This window comes from Ilyonectria robusta (genome assembly GCF_021365365.1).
Source record: "Ilyonectria robusta strain PMI_751 chromosome Unknown BGZ61scaffold_44, whole genome shotgun sequence".
Taxonomy (NCBI): domain Eukaryota; kingdom Fungi; phylum Ascomycota; class Sordariomycetes; order Hypocreales; family Nectriaceae; genus Ilyonectria; species Ilyonectria robusta.
Window position 1 is genome coordinate 36842 of NW_025764478.1, and position 17776 is coordinate 54617.

A 17776-nucleotide genomic window follows, 5' to 3' on the forward strand; every position below is an offset into this window, starting at 1 on the left:
ACTGGGGGCAACATCGCAGCTAGCCCAATACAGACGAGGCTCCAATGGATATCCGGGTTGAATTAATTGGCCACTGTGGAACGCTCATCATAGTCGTGGATGTTGACCGATAGGCAAGGCAACTGGAGGACATGACGCTCCGAGGCCGCGCGATCTACTCAAGTTGAGAGGTACTCGATCCGTCCTTTCAAGGCCAAGACACAGCCCGACGCGAAATAATGCAACCAATTACAACGGGTGCTGTCAGGTCACATGATGCGATGGCTCAAAGATGAGAAATCGCGCGACAAATGCTCAGCCTCATCCTCCAGGAATCACGCATAAACAGACTTTTGTTTTCATCATCACAAAATGGACCAAGAAGCCAACAATGAAGATTCCACAGATCGGAGAGACGGAGCACCGACTTCTCCGTCGATCAGCAGCCTACCGCCCGCTATCGCTCCAACGGGGACTGAAAGCCTAGGCACATTCGTGTTCGAGGACGTTCAGATGCGTGACCCATACTTGAACAACCTAATACCTTCTCCGACGGGGACTGAAGTCCCAAGCGTCCACTTCCAACTCTGGGACCAGGGGAACGAGGTCTATGTCCCGTCCTTCAACTCCCAACCACCTCTTCCAACGTGGCCCGAAAATCCAACATTCACAGCTCCGTTCCGGGGCAAGGGCGACGACGTCTCTGTCCCGCCTGGCCAACTCCAGTTCAAGCACAGCCCAACAACGGGCGGCAGCGGGCTTTCCGGAGATTTGATCACCGATGATAGACTCGCTGCGCCTCGTGATGTGAAGGGTCGACGGCTGCCAAATCCAGCAGACCGCATTTCCTGGGAAACACGACGACGAAGGCTCCATAGCACTTCGCATCCGGAGATGGAAAGAGTCACCAGTGGTGACATTTTGAAGAAATTGTCTATCAAGGACAAGCCAGACAATCCCCACAAAGGTCTTCCAGATTCTGTCCCACAACCGAACACCTCTCTACTTAAGGAAAACCGAGGAGGGGACAATGATGATAGTCGAGGGAGTGACAGCCAGGGCCAGGACTGGAAGCATGCAAGCCTTCCTCGCCCTACTCTGATGAGTGTGCCTATAGCCAACAACTTTGGTTCGATCGGAACAAACCACGTTCGAACTGACCCGCCTGTCGCCAACTTGAGAACATCAAGTATCGCCGCCCCTGGACACGATGATGCAGAGGTTGAGGGTGATGAAATTGACCTTGAGGACGATGCGAGAGGCGCCTTTTCAATTGAGACTGTCAATCCAGACATGGAAGGCTTTAAGAAACATGTCCTCAACCTAAACCCGACCTTGGCTTCAACGAACAATTACCTCGTGGAGCGAATCGCACATCAGCAAGTACTCAGATACAAGCAACTTCTGACGCTCAAGGTCATCCATCTGAACCAGGGTACCACCTGCCCCTCCGGATCCCTCTGTATTGCACTGGGCGGATCTGCTTCTATTTTAGATCCGACCGACAAGATTTTGCGACCAGAACACGCCGAGAGGATCACCAATGAGAGCTTCCCCAGAGATATCCCTATGCCACCTACCACATCTCTGCCAGCTGAATTTGAGTGCCAACTCTGCTACCAGACTAAGAAAATTCAAAAACCATCCGACTGGATGAAACATGTGCATGAGGATGTGCAGCCCTTTGTCTGTACGTGGGACAAGTGTCGGGATTCATCAAAGTCTTTTAAGCGCAAGGCGGATTGGGTTCGACACGAGAATGAGCGTCACCGACATCTGGAGTGGTGGACTTGCGATTTCGAAGGCTGTGATCACCGGTGCTATCGCCGGGACAACTTCCTCCAGCATCTTGTCCGGGAGCATAAGTTCCAGGAGCCCAAGGTCAAGACTAAGGCAGCCATGAAGAGGTCTGGGGTAGTCGACCCGACTTGGCAAAAGGTTGAGCAATGCCACATGGAGACGCCAATCCGACCACAGGACGAGCCCTGCAGATTCTGCGGCAAGTCATTCCCAACATGGAAGAAGTTGACGGTTCACCTGGCTAAGCATATGGAGCAAATTTCGCTACCGGTTCTACGCCTTGTGGAAGCGAAGGTGGCAGAAGAGCTTAAAGAAGACACAATCATCAACCCAGTTCGAAATCAACCCCCGGATCCCTGGAATACACTCTCGACGCCTGTATCATTTCCTGTCCAGGGCAGTATGAGTCCAACACTCGGGCATTACCCTCAGAGTGCGGCCCCAATAGGTCCGACGACGACGGTCTTCTGGCCGCCCCCAACAGAGCCCGGATATGCTTCTTTTAGAGACTATTTTCGCGGACAACACGAAAGCCATGTGGAACCAAAGGCCATCTGGGATGAGCAAGACGCGACAATCTTGGAGTTCGACGATCCCGCAACAGAATACACCCACACACCGAGTGTTGCGACATGGAAAAGAGAAAGCTACATTTCGGACTTTGCGGATGATCTACTCAGAAGTATCAATGACCTGCAGCCAGACAAACAAGAAATTGGGAGATTGTCCACCATTCTCCCACATTTGCTCATGGCTTTTGCTCTTAGACTTAGCTATAAGGCACCAACAGCAAAGCATCGTGACGTGATGCAATTTGTCTACAGATACCGGAGGTAAGACTGCCATCTTCTCACTTTGGATATTTTCATTTTCATGCAGACCAAGTGCTAATTTAAATGACTAGAGACATCGCCGACGCTTTCAGGGACAGGGGCCTGCGAAAAGAAGAAGATCCCCCAGATGCAGCTAAGGCCAACGGAGAGGACATTCCTCTCGATGAATTAATGAGTTCCTGGTTTGCAAGGCAAGATCTAACTTCTGTTCATGAAGAAAAATCGATACAAGGACTTCACGAGGGATTTGACGACGTTGACTTGAACTCCAGGCGCAACCAAGACGCTCAAGATGACATTGCATCGACAACGGGTTATCGAGACTTCGTTCTTGACACATATGCATTCCGATGGCTTCTTGCCCGTTTACGTGTGGAGATGCGCTTAGTTCCAACCGAACCAAAGTCAATAGAGACTATAAGTCAAACTATTGTATCTTCACTATATCCATCCTATGTACTTAGCAGGGAACCACACTCAGAAGAGTTCAAAGCGACCTTTGTGATCCACTGGGACTTGCTGGGATTCTTGGAGCATCAACAGTACACTACCGGCCATGCCGAGGCTGTCTCTAAAGTGATTACCTTGACTGGATCCGGTCAAGATGCACAGGCTCTAACATGTGCCGAATACCTGGCTCAGACATGGCCACTCACAGGAGATCTGATGATGCAACTGGTCAAAGATGTTCTGGATGAGAAAAACGGTCTTGCGCAATCAGGTCAGTACCACTGGATTTTAATTAGGTCTATATGTTAAGTTGTTGTGTAGGCCATTTCCCTGATGGGACTTCATTCTCAGCTCGGATCCAAAGGCCAAGATTCATTCTTGAGGCTTGCGGAAACCCAAGTTCTCTTGCAGAGGTCGGGGAACAGTTAGCCTGGCTTGCGTCCGCTCTTCAGCCTTCACCTGGCGAAAATGGTCTCTTTTCTTGCACTCCCTTCATTCGCTACATAAATCCGTCCATGTCTTCGTCTCGGCTGTCCAAATCGTCGGTATCAGCTGCTCTTACATACAAGATTGGGTTTAGTATCGAAGAAGTTGAAAAGCCTGTCGACAGTGCAAGTTGCGAATGCTGGCACGACATGTTTCTGAACCCTATGATCGTTCGAGGGTATCCAATTCCGTCGAGAGTCGAGTCAAATACTGGTATGGAGATTCCACTCCATATCATGGCTGGCTTGGCTCGAAGCGAGCAAGTGGATCAGTTCAACGGAAAGACTTTCATTAAAGGATTCTCTACTCTTCTTGTTCCAGCTAAGCGCATTGGAGACATGCTTCTCTGGCATCTACTTTACAAAAAAGATGGAAGTCGTATCTCTTACCCAGATAGTGCTGTACCTCACGCCGGGGACATTAGCAGTCTTGATCTGGGGAGTCTTCAACATGTGCTTGGTTGGTGCTCGGAAGCCGAGTTCTATTCCGGTAAGAGGCATCAAGATTGCCGGAGCTATGTCGCTAATGCGTGGTGTAGGTTCTGCCCAGGCTAACCATCATGTGGGCGGTTCGGGACTGAGCAAACCGCAAGAACACGGTTATCTTGCTAACCTAGTTGTGTCTCCAGGCAGAGGCATAATGGGAGGCGCTGCGTTTGTTTTGGGCCTCAGAGATACGCCAGCCCATGTGGCTCGCAATAGCTACATACCGAAACTCCAATGGATTGCAACCAAGTTTGTACTGTTGTGGGATGAAAGCGATAAACGAGGCTGGCTCATCAATGGGACCAGTGCATTGCTATACATTGTCAGAGCATCCTTGGCATACAATAGTACGGACAAGTTCAAAGCTGCATTTCTCTTCAGACCAGAGGATATGAAGGAGTCCTCAGCACCCTTCACGGCCGATTCAGCAATTGATGTGCTCATCCACCCCGACAATTTGGCACTTAAGCTATACCAAGAGAAGGAAGGCCACTTGTTGCTCCAAAGCCGAATCGAGCGCTTCTACAGTATTCTGGAGAAACTCATCGATCATCAAGCCGATGTTTCAGGTGAAGATGGCTCGAAATTGGTTGACAAACCACGCCAATACCTCGAAGGCTGGGATTTCAGGGACCTCGTCACATCCCGCGATCCCATGTATCCACGAGTGACCACTCTGGAGGCCGGAGGCAAGGCATGGGTTGACTTGACTCGAGCCTTGCACACAATCACCCTATTTGGTCGCGGCTTTGGTGAGCTTATCAAGCCAGCCGGTGCAGACACTTGCGAGTACTGGTCTGAGTTGCCCAAGCAAAAGTACTATGTGGCAGCTGGTCTTTCGGATTTGATTCAGGTGAGGAATAACAACGACTACCACAACGACGGACAGGTGAGACTCAGCGAAACGACTATATGGCACACCCCAACTGCCCTATTTGTGTCTTGTCGATGCCAAGGGGCGCTGAGACGAGATCACTGTGAACCAGTGCAAGCGTTGTTACCTTCGGCAATGTTGAAGTTGCTGCTCCCTAGGAAGGCTCTTGTCCCAGAGGAAAGTTCTGGTGCAGTTATATTTGGGCAGCACTCGGCTTTTCCCTGGGTTTGGGGGGACTATGGCCCTCCTGAAGAGGGCACGCGGCCACCTCTTTCTAAGGCAACCGACGTGGGCTCATTTCATGACAGCGGAATTGATTCCAGTACAGGATTGTCAAATGAAGACAGCTCGGAGTTGTCCCACTCAACCACGCCAGGACTGAATCGAATTGCGAGCAACGACGGCATCGATGACCTCTGGTCAACTTCCACGCCTGGTGTCGCCGAAATTTATTCTCAGCATGACTATACCGTCGGCATCCTGTGTGCACTACCAAAGGAACTCAAAGCTGTGCGAGCCCTTTTCGATAAAGAGCACGACAGCCTCGACAATGTGGCCGGAGACACCAACCATTACAAATTGGGACAAATGAACAGGCATATGGTTGTCGCAGCCTGTCTGCCCAAAGGAGACTACGGAACAAACCCCGCCGCTGATTCCGCCGCTAACATGAGGAGGAGTTTCCCAAGCATCAAGTTTTGTCTCTTGGTGGGCATAGGCGGTGGCGTGCCGTCGAGAGAGCAGGACATTCGCCTCGGCGATGTTGTCGTGAGTTCACCCACAGCGGATTACCCAGGCGTAATCCAATACGACCGCGGCAAGGAAAATGAGAATAGTGACTTTGAGACAACCGGATCCCTCCCGCCGCCACCATGGTTCCTAATGACAGCAATCAGCTGTTTGGAATCAAATCCAGATCGTGCCTCTAATTCTCTTCAGCCCTATCTTGTGCAGATTGAATCGCGTCTTCCCCTCAGCGAAAGGCCAAAGTACAAACGCCCGGGGCAAGAATATGATCAGTGCTCCCAGACCGAATGCTCAAGATGCCAGGACATTGGCGAGTGTGCCGAACGCAACAACTATTTGAGGAGCAGGGCCCGTCGGTCAACAAATGATCCAGAAGTATTCTACGGGCTCATTGCCTCTGGAAATCGGGTGATTAAGGATGCTCACGTCCGGAACAAATGGGCCAAAAAATGCGGTGTTTTGTGCTTCGAGATGGAAGCAGCAGGAATCATGAACACATTCCCGTGCCTTGTTATTCGAGGCATCTGCGATTATGCAGATTCGTCTAAGAACAAGGTCTGGCAAGAGTATGCAGCTGCCACGGCTGCTGCATATGCCAAGTTGCTGCTCGGCGAAGTTGCTTTGTTCGAAGGGCAGCATGGGTCTTCATTGGGAAAACGAAGTCAGACTCCAGGTTACGGAGCTCAAGAGAGGATATGTGAGAAACGACAAAGAGTATGACAGGATGCAAAACAGGGTTACAAGATGTATTGTTATATTTGTCACGGCTCTCCTGTGAACCTCTTATCAGGAGGGTTTCCTTAACCTCGTTTAATCTAATCAATTCAATGGACATTTCCAATTTTCCATCTTCAAGTCCTCTCTCGTCTGGATAGAGGAACACATCAATAGCTCATTGAGGGTTGAACATCACCAGCTCCTTCATGACGTTGTGTCAGAGGGTAAGCGCAGAGGTTTCTTTCAAATACGACACCGTCACTATTCACCGGGCTCGTGGCGTTCAGTGTCTCCGGAATCGCATCATCATCAACCCAGTATTGTACCGAGTTGGCGGATAATCCGAGGCAACATAATTAAATTGCTTGTTACATGACCAGCTGGGCAATTGACCCCGGTACTAAGGTAAAGAAAGCTGTAAGGACTGAAACTTCCACTCCCATCCAAGACCCTGCACAAGTCCCAGCCGTTTATACTCGCTAATAGTTCTAGATACTCCCTTCTAAACTCCACTAAGATAGCAGCCGGGTCGAATTAACTTTCACGCGTCATCAACGTTTTCGGCTCCGTTCAAATACCAGTCCGTATGTCTTCAGCTCGAGTAATATTCCATGGTGCATTTATCATCTAAAACACACCGCAGTCTGGAAATACCTCGCCTTCATCCCACTAATAAGAGTTAGAAAAGCAATTGAGAAGAGCCCAGAACAACTCCAAAGACTGCAAGGAACTTACATGTTCAACAATACAACCAGACTCCCAGCGGTATCTATCGACGACTTCAGTGCCGTTTGCAAGGTAGTTTAGCCAGCCCGTATCACCCTTAAACGCGATTCGGAGTACGGTGATGTTCATGGGTGGCCAAAGTTGACTGAGATCATTGAAAGCAGCAACTGTACTACCCGCCCCCGGGTGATGATTCTATGGCTTCCGTGAGCAATCATACAACAAAACTCCAAGTTTAAAGCATACAGTGTAGTTGGCCGAGATATATCTGAAGGCTTTTGTGAGGTCTTTGTCCACAATGAAGGCTTCACCGTATCGGAAGAACCTCTTGTCAGTCTCCTGGCCTGGCCTTGGTGCAATCGGTTTGCAAGGTGGAGGAAATTTCGTGGTTCCATTTGATCCACACGGCTTTGGTTGAGTCTTCTGATGGGGCAACGCAAGGCCGATCTGGGCCAATGGCAAAAGCAACAACGGCAAAAATGACAAACGCATTGTCAGGGAGGGAATGTACAATGAAAGCTAGTAAGACTTGTGAATTTGATGATGGAGCTGGAGTATCTGTACGAGAAGTAGGGCGGTTTAAATAAGATTGACATCTTAAGCATATTCTCAGCAGCTGAACAGTTACATTGAAGGATTTGAATCAGGTGAGTCATCATGGCCAGTTGAGAAGGAAACCCTTACCTGGAAATGCAGGCTGGGATGTCGCTGATTGGAATCGCGCTATTTAGTCATGCCATGCTTATGCTGAAACATTACGGATCATATGGCAGCTGAAGATCCTGCTGCATTGGAACTCGTATAGGTAGGTCGGCCCATTATAATATGCGGTTACACAACCCGTCGGCCAAGTCACATTGCATGTGTCGGACCAATAATACCAACATAAGCCAGGAGCTGAGTGATTGTGTCGTAGCATTTATCAGATTACATACAGCGCCCCTTAATTTAAATACGATAATTGATTATCTCACTCAAAGCACAATGGCTTGGCGAAGATTGTCAACCAATAGCAGGAGCCCGCTCGTAAGTCGGTGGTGAAAGTTCTTCCGTAAACACGATATCTGTAGTCTACATTTTACAGTACCTTGACGTCACTTACTCCGTAAGCCATGTCACACTCAGAGTGGTAAGCACGCCAAGTCGCGTCTTAAAAAAAAACGGTCCATGTTGTTTTAAAGATGGAGTTTATCGTTTTGTCAAACCACAAACCCGTCTGATGTCACTTTAATTTTGCCTGCATATGCAACATGTCGTATGTATACTACCTGAATACCTCTTGTCACGATCGTGAAATCGGTGCATGTAGTGGTTGAAAAGATTATCCACCAGTTATTAAATGCAACCCCTTGGATCTGGGATATCTCGCCTTCCCACTCGAGAGTGATACGATAGAGTTCGGAGAAATAACTAGCTACCATCACATTCCGTTAACCCAACTAATTCAGAACCGGTCTTTTTGGACGTGGAATAGAGTGAAATGGAATGATGTTATCATTGTGCTGTTCCAGCCTTGCGAATATGAGGCACCGAGAACAGTCACCCTGGTTCAGTCAAAGAAACCCCACCAAGTCCTTCAGAGCAAATTGTTGCTTCTTAAATATTGAACAATGTCTGCAGTACTGCATTTTATGGCAGCCAACCTCGGGCAGCTAGGCTAAATCGCTCAAGACTCAAATTATCAGGAAATGTCGAATCCAGAGTATCTCAATGGGCTCAAACTTCTCCACGCCCTTACATAACACATTTCAACGCGTCGTGAGGGAGAACCGCCCAAACCCTTCCAATAAACATGGCATATATTAGGGCTGAATCGATTTCCCATACACCATCACCTGCCTCGTCTTGAAGCTCTCGAATAGGCCCCTACGACAAGGTGAGTCAGCTCCCTTAGCCCGCTGTTTATGCTGAATTTATAGAAGCATCACAGGCTTTTCAGTCAATGGTGGAATTTAGCGATCACTGAAACCTCTAGGCCGCTCATGGCCTTGAAGTGTAGGTAGAATGATGGGATGTGTTCGATGATGAGATTTGGGTATGTATGAGGATAATTTTCCCAAATCAAGAAACCAAGCCGATGAAAACCAAACCACTACTCAAAACATCAACCCAGAAGATGCTCTTCAGCCCCCATTTCACCGTTTTGAACAGATCTGACGACCCAAGAACTCGATTTTGAACCCTTGACCGCTCGCCACTTCCTGTCCTTCACTTCAACACGCGCCATGCCTCTCTCTCGTATCCCATCGTCAAACTCCATTCCCCGACGTATATCGGAAATAATACCTGCAAGTTCACTCTTGTCGAGGATTGCGGCCATGGATAATAAGCCCTGAGGCTCCTCGGTTAGGATTGATGGGCAATCCTGCAGCCGGAAGAACAGAAACCCCACGGAACATAGGGTGATGATCAAAAAGGCGAGGATGATGTATGAAACCCAAGGAACGACAAAGAGCCGTGTTGTAGGGATAAAAGCTGTTCCGGTTGTCTTGTCGGGTTCTGAGAGTGGCCCAAAGCCGTGAATTGCAACAGTATTCAGGTAAATAGCCGTGAACACTTTTGATATGGACTCAGTCAACACCTCAGATGTCAAAAAATTCGACGGCTGTAAGCGCTGCGCATAGTATAATATCAAACTGCCCATATCCGTGGTAGACCACTTTGTGTGTGGGTTCAACGACACCGGCCCAAAGATGTCTTGCTCGAAGACTCTCCACAGTGTTGGCCGCTCAGTATCTGGCTCGCCTGTTTCATCGAAGGACTGTATGACCGGGGGCCCACTTGATGATGGCGAGACTTTCAAAGTCCCTGAGACTTGACGATAGCCCGTTGCGCAAGAGATAACGTTGACATTGTCAAGATTGTGAGGTGCTGAAGCAGAGTATGTCGCGGCTGTAAATACCAGGCGGCTGTAATACGCCTTGGCAGAGCAGCCAAATTCCACAGTGGTCTTGAAGTAGATATCCTGCGTGCTGGAGGCCCCGAAATTCTGCTTGAAGCTGCATCCTCTATCCGTTGCGGATATTTGGATGTTCTTCCCCGAGCCGCCCGAGGCGTCAGTGGATGTGATCGTGTAATCCTCTACCAATTCGCAGTTCAGATAGGCCGAGTATGCCATGGTGTCTGCCTCCAAATTCGATCCGCTGACAAGATGGGAGCTAGTGGTAAATGGGCGGAAAGCACGCTCATCATCTGTCCAGGGAATCTTGTTGCCCTGGTAAAGTAGCGTGGCCGCGACAGTATCCAGGACAGGTCGCCAGTCAATAGTAGCGTTGATGCCTTCGACGTCGTATCCCTCATTGTAGATGATGGGAACTGACTCGGAGAGCATCACAAGCTCCGGCACGAACAGACGTGCAGCAAAGGGCGCGACAGCGTAGGTCAGAAATACAGAGAGTAGAGTCGTTGCTCCAACGGTATAATGCGACTTTCGAAAGGCTCCCCACCAACGCCAGATGCTGGCGGTGACACGATAGTCCAGTAGAATTGACTTTCTTGCCTCAGCGCCATCTACTTTGCGTAGCTCGACGTACGGCTGACGTTCTGCAGTGGAGCCAGCTATCCAGGCCCAATAAGCGCCGAAGAGTGATAATACAAAACTGGGGAGTGCTGTCCAGAGGACACCTAGGTCCCAGAAACTGTTGATGCCGTTGGGGTCACTTCCCGACTGGGCAGTCGACTCGGGCGAAGTGACGTTGTGGGATGCGATTGTAGCAAATCCATTGTTTTTTGAGGACACGATGGTAAGAGAAAGGATAGTTGCGAGGAGGGCGATGTCGAAGATGGCGAAGGTCAGGAGAGAAGGCCAACGTAGACAGCCGTTTAACCAGCCGTACGTTTGGGGGGGAGACTCTTGACGTGGACTGGACATTTTGAAGCAGCTTCAAGTTGACAATGATCAGCTGTGGCAAATCGGTAATGCGACGCACCATCAAATGCTTCAAATCTTGGTCGAGAGCATCTCCGGAACGACGACATATTTGTAAGGTGTCCACTCCCAGCCACAGCCAAATCATCGGGACGCCAACAAATTGCATGAATGGAACTTCCCGGCCAGTCTTGCGTCCAGTCTGACCTCGCAAGGCGGAATTTGCCTTTAGACTCTCCGATTGCCTCGCCTGCGTGACCTTTGTCCTCATTAGCTTGGACGCTACGAAGCCGAACTAGACATGGATTGGCCCGTCATTCCAGCTGCGTCACTGTGACCCAAACTACCGGCGATAGTTGCCAGCTACCGGCGATAGTTGCCAGCTACCGGCGATAGTTGCCAGGCTACTGAAGCCACCGTGGATTCGAACGGGCTCGACCTTGGGCTAATTTGAATGAGCTGCGCCTTCCAAGGCACAAATACCAACGCCGTGGCTGGAAGGTCAAGAAGCCCCCAGCCTCTCCGATCTCGATCGGACGCATCCATCTTTGCACATAAGACACAAGGTTGGTAAGCTTAACGAACAGTCGAGATTCAGCCCAGTGTGCTTTCTCAAGATGCTCCCCTCTGTCCGACCTATCGCTGTTCTCGCCGCTCTTCTGAGCACAATCAGTGAGTGCCATGGAGCATCTTTCAGCCCACCCACCTGCGTGGGTGATATAACAGAATTCCCAAACTGCGAAAAGGCCGATTCAATTGCTCGGAAGTGCAGTAATCTTTCAAAGCAGGAAACCATCGACTGCTTCTGCACCCAAGAGCTTCTGAATGCCTACATAGGGTAAGCGCCATTTCTTGCCACTATTCAGGCAGTTGACCAATGATCTATCTAGGTGTAAGGGTGAATTCAGGCAATGCATCATGGGCAATTCATACGATAGCTCCGTCGATGACATGATCGACGCTTGGCAGGGCGCATGTGGTCCGTATGTCTCCGACATCACGACCCCAGTTGCTTCCGAGGCGACAAGAACGTTAGATGAAGACACATGCCAAACTATAGCTGAGAGCTGTGGCCAACTGAGCGCGTCAATCACCTCTTGCTCTTCTGCATACGACCAGGCTGCGCAAATCACCAGCTGCCGCTGTCAAGAGTCGCTCGTCTCCCTCGCATCGGTGTGCGACATCGACGGGTCGCAATCTTGTCTAGGAAAAACCCCCATTACGTCCAACATCTGGGAGTTCCGAAACTGTAAAGCTGCTACTGACGTTTTAAGCACCTCAGCGGTAGGGAAATAGGCCCCTGATTTGAAAGTATAAGACTAATGAATGGACAGGACACGGCCACAATAACAACGGCGCCTGATACTTCTACCATCGAGGATATTACCACGTCCTTGAGTTTTGGGCCGGACTCCACTGCTTCCTCGACTACCACCAGCGGAACTGTATCCATGGGCCCTAAAATAGGCTGGAGAGCTTCGTTTATGCTTTTCTTGACCTTGATCTATTTCTCTTAGACGGTCGTCCCTTAATACCTGATAAATATACCGCATTTGCAAGATACTGCGTCGCTTGAGTTGTGATTGAAAATATGTTTACGTATTGTCTGTTGCTGCCATTCAATAACGCTCATGTCCAGCGCTGAATAGCAATTCCCCAAGGATCCTTGAAGTACCTACACTTCGACCCACTGGGCATATTGTTACGTTTATTATGCATCTCCATATACGTTGTTATAGGTGCTTCCTACTAGGCTATGCATGTCCCTTCCAGCCTCGTCATGTGCCGAATGTCAGATTGCCACGACATGTTGATAAAACTTCCCATCCTACCAACTTTCACGTTCAGGAACGCCTCCTATTGTTGCTCCTCGTCCAATCGAATCTATAAAAATATCAATGCTATTTATATCTGTGTAATGCGGCCCGTTCCCCAGTTTACCCACATGTCTCGCATTCTTGAAGGTAAATCAGAATACGGTCCGTCATTACGTGTCGAGCGGGGTATGGGCTGATCTCACCATCAGAGCGTGGCGATTGCCAAGATGAGCGAAAAGGATCAGGAGCACCAGGAACTCATTACAGTGAGATTGATGAAGTGGAAACTCCAAACGAGGATGACGATGATGGGCAAGGGTCAGGAATAATCTGGAATTTAGGTTAATTGTTTCCAATAAAGGTAATGGGACTGCTAGGCCTGTGTAATTAAAAATTCTAGCATAGGGTGAGGCAGTAAGCTTTCTTTTACCCTATTGACGTAGAATGGCATTTGGCTAGTAAGAATAAACTATCATATATCTACTCAAGGATCCTGCGACTATACCTTCTGCGTAAACTACGCCTCGCTCATTGTTGATACACTTTTACGATGGCCACTCACCCCTCGCCTCGCATTTACCCTAGACCCATCGTTCACCTGGTGATGCTGATCGAAGTTGCGTCAAAGAATGGTCGCAAAGGTCAGGCCATCTAGTATACGGCATCTTGAATGCAATAGGTTATGACTACGGAAAGTACTGGCAAGCGCTCGTTCGAGAATTTCTGTCCTCTAGTTGTGGTATCCCACCTGTGTATCTCTACTCAATAGTACCGTCACATCCTCGGTTGTTTATCGGACGAGTTGGCTTAATTGCCCAGTATTACAACTACGCAGAATGCCCGGAAAGACCCCTGCTAATACAAGCACGCCCAATGGGCGTCCCAATAGGGGTCCCGATAGGGGTCCCGATAGGGGTGATTCGGAGCATCAGGGTCAAGCACCACGGTCCCGGATTGCCTCTGACAAATCCGTGTCAACAAGGACCTGCATTAATAATAATAAACCAATTTGTCAATGGCATGCATTACAAATACGATTCCAGTACGATTTTGACTTTGAGATCATTGCACATCCAACTACGCAGTTTGACCGAGTTTTGACGCATGATGTAGGAAGCCTACGAAGTGGATATGTACAACTTCCTAAAAGGGTAGGAGCATTTCTTGGCGATGATGCATTGGGTGTTCTTGATTATCCACTTGTACGTACCTGACCAGAACATAAAAGAGTCTCGGAGATCCCTCAGGACCTGAAAAGCAGAAACAAAAGAGTGTGTTCTCTGACTTTATCCCTCTTCTTATGCTATCATTCGGCTCTTCATCACTACGCATTTTACTACCCATCAGCCGATCGCTACGTACAATGGCATCCACCGGCAAATCACCCCTCAACCTGGTTCTGGGAACAGGAAACGTAAGTAATCCGGACAGTGGCAAAACAATCGGGACATGGTGGTTTTAGGTGTATTGCAATCTAACGTGGCGCACGCATAGGTCGGAGACACGTCGATTGATCCCATGGCGCGTTTCAACAGCCCTGACGAGGTGAATGGCTTCCTCAACGCCTTCGCTGCACGTGGCTATCATCAAATTGACACTGCTCGCTCCTACTCCCCTCATGCACCTGGGAGCTCTGAGCCCAGGCTTGGAGCCGTTGCTGCAGGCGATCGATTTGCCGTCGATACTAAAGTCAATTCGAGGGAACAAGGGTCCCATACCAAGGAAAATATCCTGAAGGAAATCGACATTTCGCTGGAGGCATTAAAAATCAAGCAAATAAACGTTGAGTACTTGCATATGCCCGATCGGGTGACGCCATTTGAGCAGGCTTGCGAAGCCATGGACCAGGCACAGAGAGAGGGCAAGATCAAGCATTGGGGTCTCTCCAATTACACGGCTGAGGAAGTCCAGAGGTTTGTGGACATTTGCGAGGAGCGCGGCTTTCTCAAGCCCGTCGTCTATCAAGGCCAGTACAACCCCGTCGTGAGAGATGGCGAAAAGAGTCTCTTTCCTATCCTGCGCGAGCACGGGATTGCCTTTTACGCCTACAGTCCTGCTGGGGCTGGCTTCTTCGCTGGCAACCACAAAAACGTCAAGGCGGGTGGGCGATTTGATAAATCTGTACGTACAACCATCCCAATAGCTGCGAAACGATGGAATAAACTAACCGCGTGCGCCGTTGGTTGAAGCATGGCATAGGCGGCTTCTATTCCCAGCTCTACCTGAAGCCCTCCATCATGGACGCCACGGACAAGGCGCTCTCAGTGGCGTCGAAGCGTGGAATTAGCGGTCACGCCGCGGCACTTCGGTGGACAGCGCATCACAGCCAGCTGAGCAAGGCGTACGGGGACTCCCTCATCATCGGAGCCTCCAGCCCGCAGCAGCTGGAGTCAAATATCGACATGATTGAGCAGGGACCGCTGCCTGACGACGTAGTCGCTGCTCTGGAAGCCGTGCATGCCGGCATTAACGACCAGATCTCGTACCACATGTGAAGGAATCATGGTGGATATGAGCTAATTTAAGAGAAAGACTAGGCTATATGTAGTAGGAGCAAGTCTTGGCGGTGTTGAGCCGAGGTTCTTTTTAGTTAGCCGCTGACCACGCTGTAATATTATTATTGAGATTGCGTCACTCAGCCCTCGCACCAAGTCGATGACAAATTAAGCTCTCAAAAACGATGACCTGGCTGGGCGGGCGGACTTCTCTGAGTAGCACCGTGATCCCACCGCGATACATTGAGTCGTGCAAGGGAAATCTCTCAGAGAGCACTGGTCCGAGTCCCAAAATACACTCTTTTTCGAGATATCTCAACTTCAGTATTCAAAGATGGAGTTCATTCCAATCAATCATCCCGCTCAAAGCTCCTTGACCGACTTGAGACGACGAGCTCATTCCCACGCAGCTCGTGTTGCACACGCCCGAGCCAGAAAGGCACAGGTGGCCAATTTCATGCGCCAGAAGGAACTCAGTGGAGAAAAGTGCCACAACAAGCAACAATCACACGATCAACCTCCAGATCAGTCCTGGACCGCCGTAACTCACCAACAGGTGAATCAGACCTCCGGTAGTCACCCGGATCTAACACCAATTGCCCAAAGTATCACCTCCGACACGGTTGATCACGGACCATTTGGAAAGTTTTTACAATCATTAACATTCGTCGAGCATTTTATGTTCAACCACTGTAAGTTGCGTTTGCCCGGTTTGTCCCTGTTGAGATAGTGACAGGACTACTTGGGCACTGAGTAGTCTGTGTTGATCGTTTCTCGTCATCGTATGTTAACGATCAGCCTAGATGTTCAGGTGGTCCTTCCCTACTTGAACTTCCACTGCCCGGTGTTGAAGAATGTGGGGGAATCTAGTGAATACATGAGGAAGAATTGGATATTCCTCTCCTCCACCGATGCCGACTTTTTACAGGGCTTCTTGCTTGCGGCCTGCCGTCACCTGTCCATGGTCAATTTGGACGGGGATTATGCGCAATTCGCTATACAATACAAGCTGAGATATATTCAGAGTCTTCGACAGGCAATCTCTTCAGATAATCCATCATCATGCCGCATCGCTGTGACGAAAGCGCTGGTTCTAACGCTAGACGAGGTGAGGCCAAAGTCCTATCTTGCATTCATACTTCCTCACAGACAGCGAACTGATCGTTTCCATCTAGATTATGCTGGGCGATCTCTCAATGGCCTCGAAACATGTTGTAGCGGCTGTCAATATCATCCAAATGTGCGGAGGGTCTCGAGCTCTCGGTTTGAGTAACTTTGTTATCTATATTCTCAATAACTGTATCAAAGGGAAACGTCTTCTGGAGCCCCAACCAAGCTCTAGTTGTACCGATACTTTTATGAAACCAGGGTCCATTTGACCTTAGGTATATTAGCTTAGCGTAACCATCTCTACCAGGTTAAATCTCACGGGTCCAGTTCGGAAGATTTGATCATAATCTTCAACAGAAGTCCTAAGTGTGATAAAAAAAATCGAATCCCATAGATCATTCACTCCGCGAGCTCGCACAGCAGTGGTACATTCAATTCTATTGTGAATCCCAAATTCTTTCCGGTCGTGTCTCAGTCCTGCTCAGTGAATACGAAATCTGTGTCGACTTGTGTTAGGAAACGGTACCCACGCGAGGCTAGCTAGTGGTAGCCAAGCCGCTCAAAAATGTGACAGACTCTCATGGCCGTGAGATCAAGGGGATGGCACTTCGTATTGCTATGTTGATAACGTTGGCGTCCAGGCCGCTACCTCTCCCCTGCTATCGATATCTAGGCGGGGCCGAGTCGACTGCTCGGAGATGATCTTCAGTCATCTATATAGCTTTGGAGTTTAATTACGTCTACATCTCGCATAAAAGTCCTACTCTCCTTGCGTTTGCCGCAAATACGAATGCACTGGCTAATTAATGACGGGACTGGGAGTGCATGGGATCAAGTGCGACGTGGAACACTCCGTTCGAGGTGCACACTCTCGTTAAAACCCTTGATGCCGGCTAGACTCCCCGGCGCATTATGGCAGGATGAAGGATTATTTAATATCAGGCCAATATATTCTTTGACTACCAGGGGTCAATTATTTTATAAGTTCCTTCGCATAGTGACGCAGTTATTAATTCAGGTCGTAACGGCAATAGAAAAGTAAAAACTACCACCTTACCTTTGTGCTAGAAGGTCGCAGTCTTGACATTCTTATTAAATCTCCAATGTTAACCAAGTAATCCCTCAAGTAGTAGCACACGAAGGAAACCAATAATCCTTGTTTAGAGCCACAGCGTAAATACGCCGAGACTGGTCAGCAAGCGCCTTAAGCTCCCCAATCATACCATCTACTGCTTCTGAAATACTCTTTTCTCCCTCAGTCTCTTTTCTCCTTTTACCCTCCCCATGTTTATTTCCAGGATTCCCGTTGCAGAGAAACAGACCACTCACTAAGGGCTTGAAGCGACAATTACACAGAAGGTGGATTGGTATATTGACAATAGTTGGTCG

At 49.1% G+C, this 17776-nt stretch overlaps 6 protein-coding genes across 6 annotated transcripts; 4 read left to right on the forward strand and 2 right to left on the reverse strand.

The window, feature by feature from the left end:
- Positions 1-2181: 2181 nt before the first annotated feature.
- Positions 2182-6374, forward strand: BGZ61DRAFT_371179 (uncharacterized protein; the record flags this gene model as incomplete). The annotated part of the gene is made up of 4 exons (XM_046242073.1): positions 2182-2612; positions 2684-3333; positions 3384-4037; positions 4087-6374. 4 exons carry the CDS (start codon positions 2182-2184, stop codon positions 6372-6374), a joined length of 4023 nt encoding a protein of 1340 aa, XP_046095317.1.
- A 373-nt stretch (positions 6375-6747) lies between these two features.
- On the reverse strand, positions 6748-7647 carry BGZ61DRAFT_523695 (uncharacterized protein). Its single transcript, XM_046252597.1, has 3 exons — positions 7344-7647; positions 7107-7292; positions 6748-7040 (listed from the first exon to the last, which is right to left on the reverse strand). The coding sequence occupies exons 1-3, from the start codon at positions 7587-7589 to the stop codon at positions 6999-7001; spliced, it is 474 nt and encodes a 157-aa protein (XP_046095318.1). The 5' UTR covers positions 7590-7647; the 3' UTR covers positions 6748-6998.
- Positions 7648-9201: 1554 nt separating this feature from the next.
- BGZ61DRAFT_371152 (uncharacterized protein) lies at positions 9202-10968 on the reverse strand (the record flags this gene model as incomplete). Its single annotated transcript, XM_046242072.1, has 1 exon — positions 9202-10968. One exon carries the CDS (start codon positions 10966-10968, stop codon positions 9202-9204), a length of 1767 nt encoding a protein of 588 aa, XP_046095319.1.
- A 614-nt stretch (positions 10969-11582) lies between these two features.
- BGZ61DRAFT_540470 (uncharacterized protein) lies at positions 11583-12482 on the forward strand (the record flags this gene model as incomplete). The annotated part of the gene is made up of 3 exons (XM_046254912.1): positions 11583-11803; positions 11856-12249; positions 12300-12482. 3 exons carry the CDS (start codon positions 11583-11585, stop codon positions 12480-12482), a joined length of 798 nt encoding a protein of 265 aa, XP_046095320.1.
- Positions 12483-14300: 1818 nt separating this feature from the next.
- BGZ61DRAFT_371148 (NADP-dependent oxidoreductase domain-containing protein) lies at positions 14301-15277 on the forward strand (the record flags this gene model as incomplete). The annotated part of the gene is made up of 2 exons (XM_046242071.1): positions 14301-14903; positions 14972-15277. The coding sequence occupies 2 exons, from the start codon at positions 14301-14303 to the stop codon at positions 15275-15277; spliced, it is 909 nt and encodes a 302-aa protein (XP_046095321.1).
- Positions 15278-15611: 334 nt separating this feature from the next.
- BGZ61DRAFT_371055 (uncharacterized protein) lies at positions 15612-16656 on the forward strand (the record flags this gene model as incomplete). Its single annotated transcript, XM_046242064.1, has 3 exons — positions 15612-15969; positions 16081-16385; positions 16453-16656. The coding sequence occupies 3 exons, from the start codon at positions 15612-15614 to the stop codon at positions 16654-16656; spliced, it is 867 nt and encodes a 288-aa protein (XP_046095322.1).
- Positions 16657-17776: the final 1120 nt, after the last annotated feature.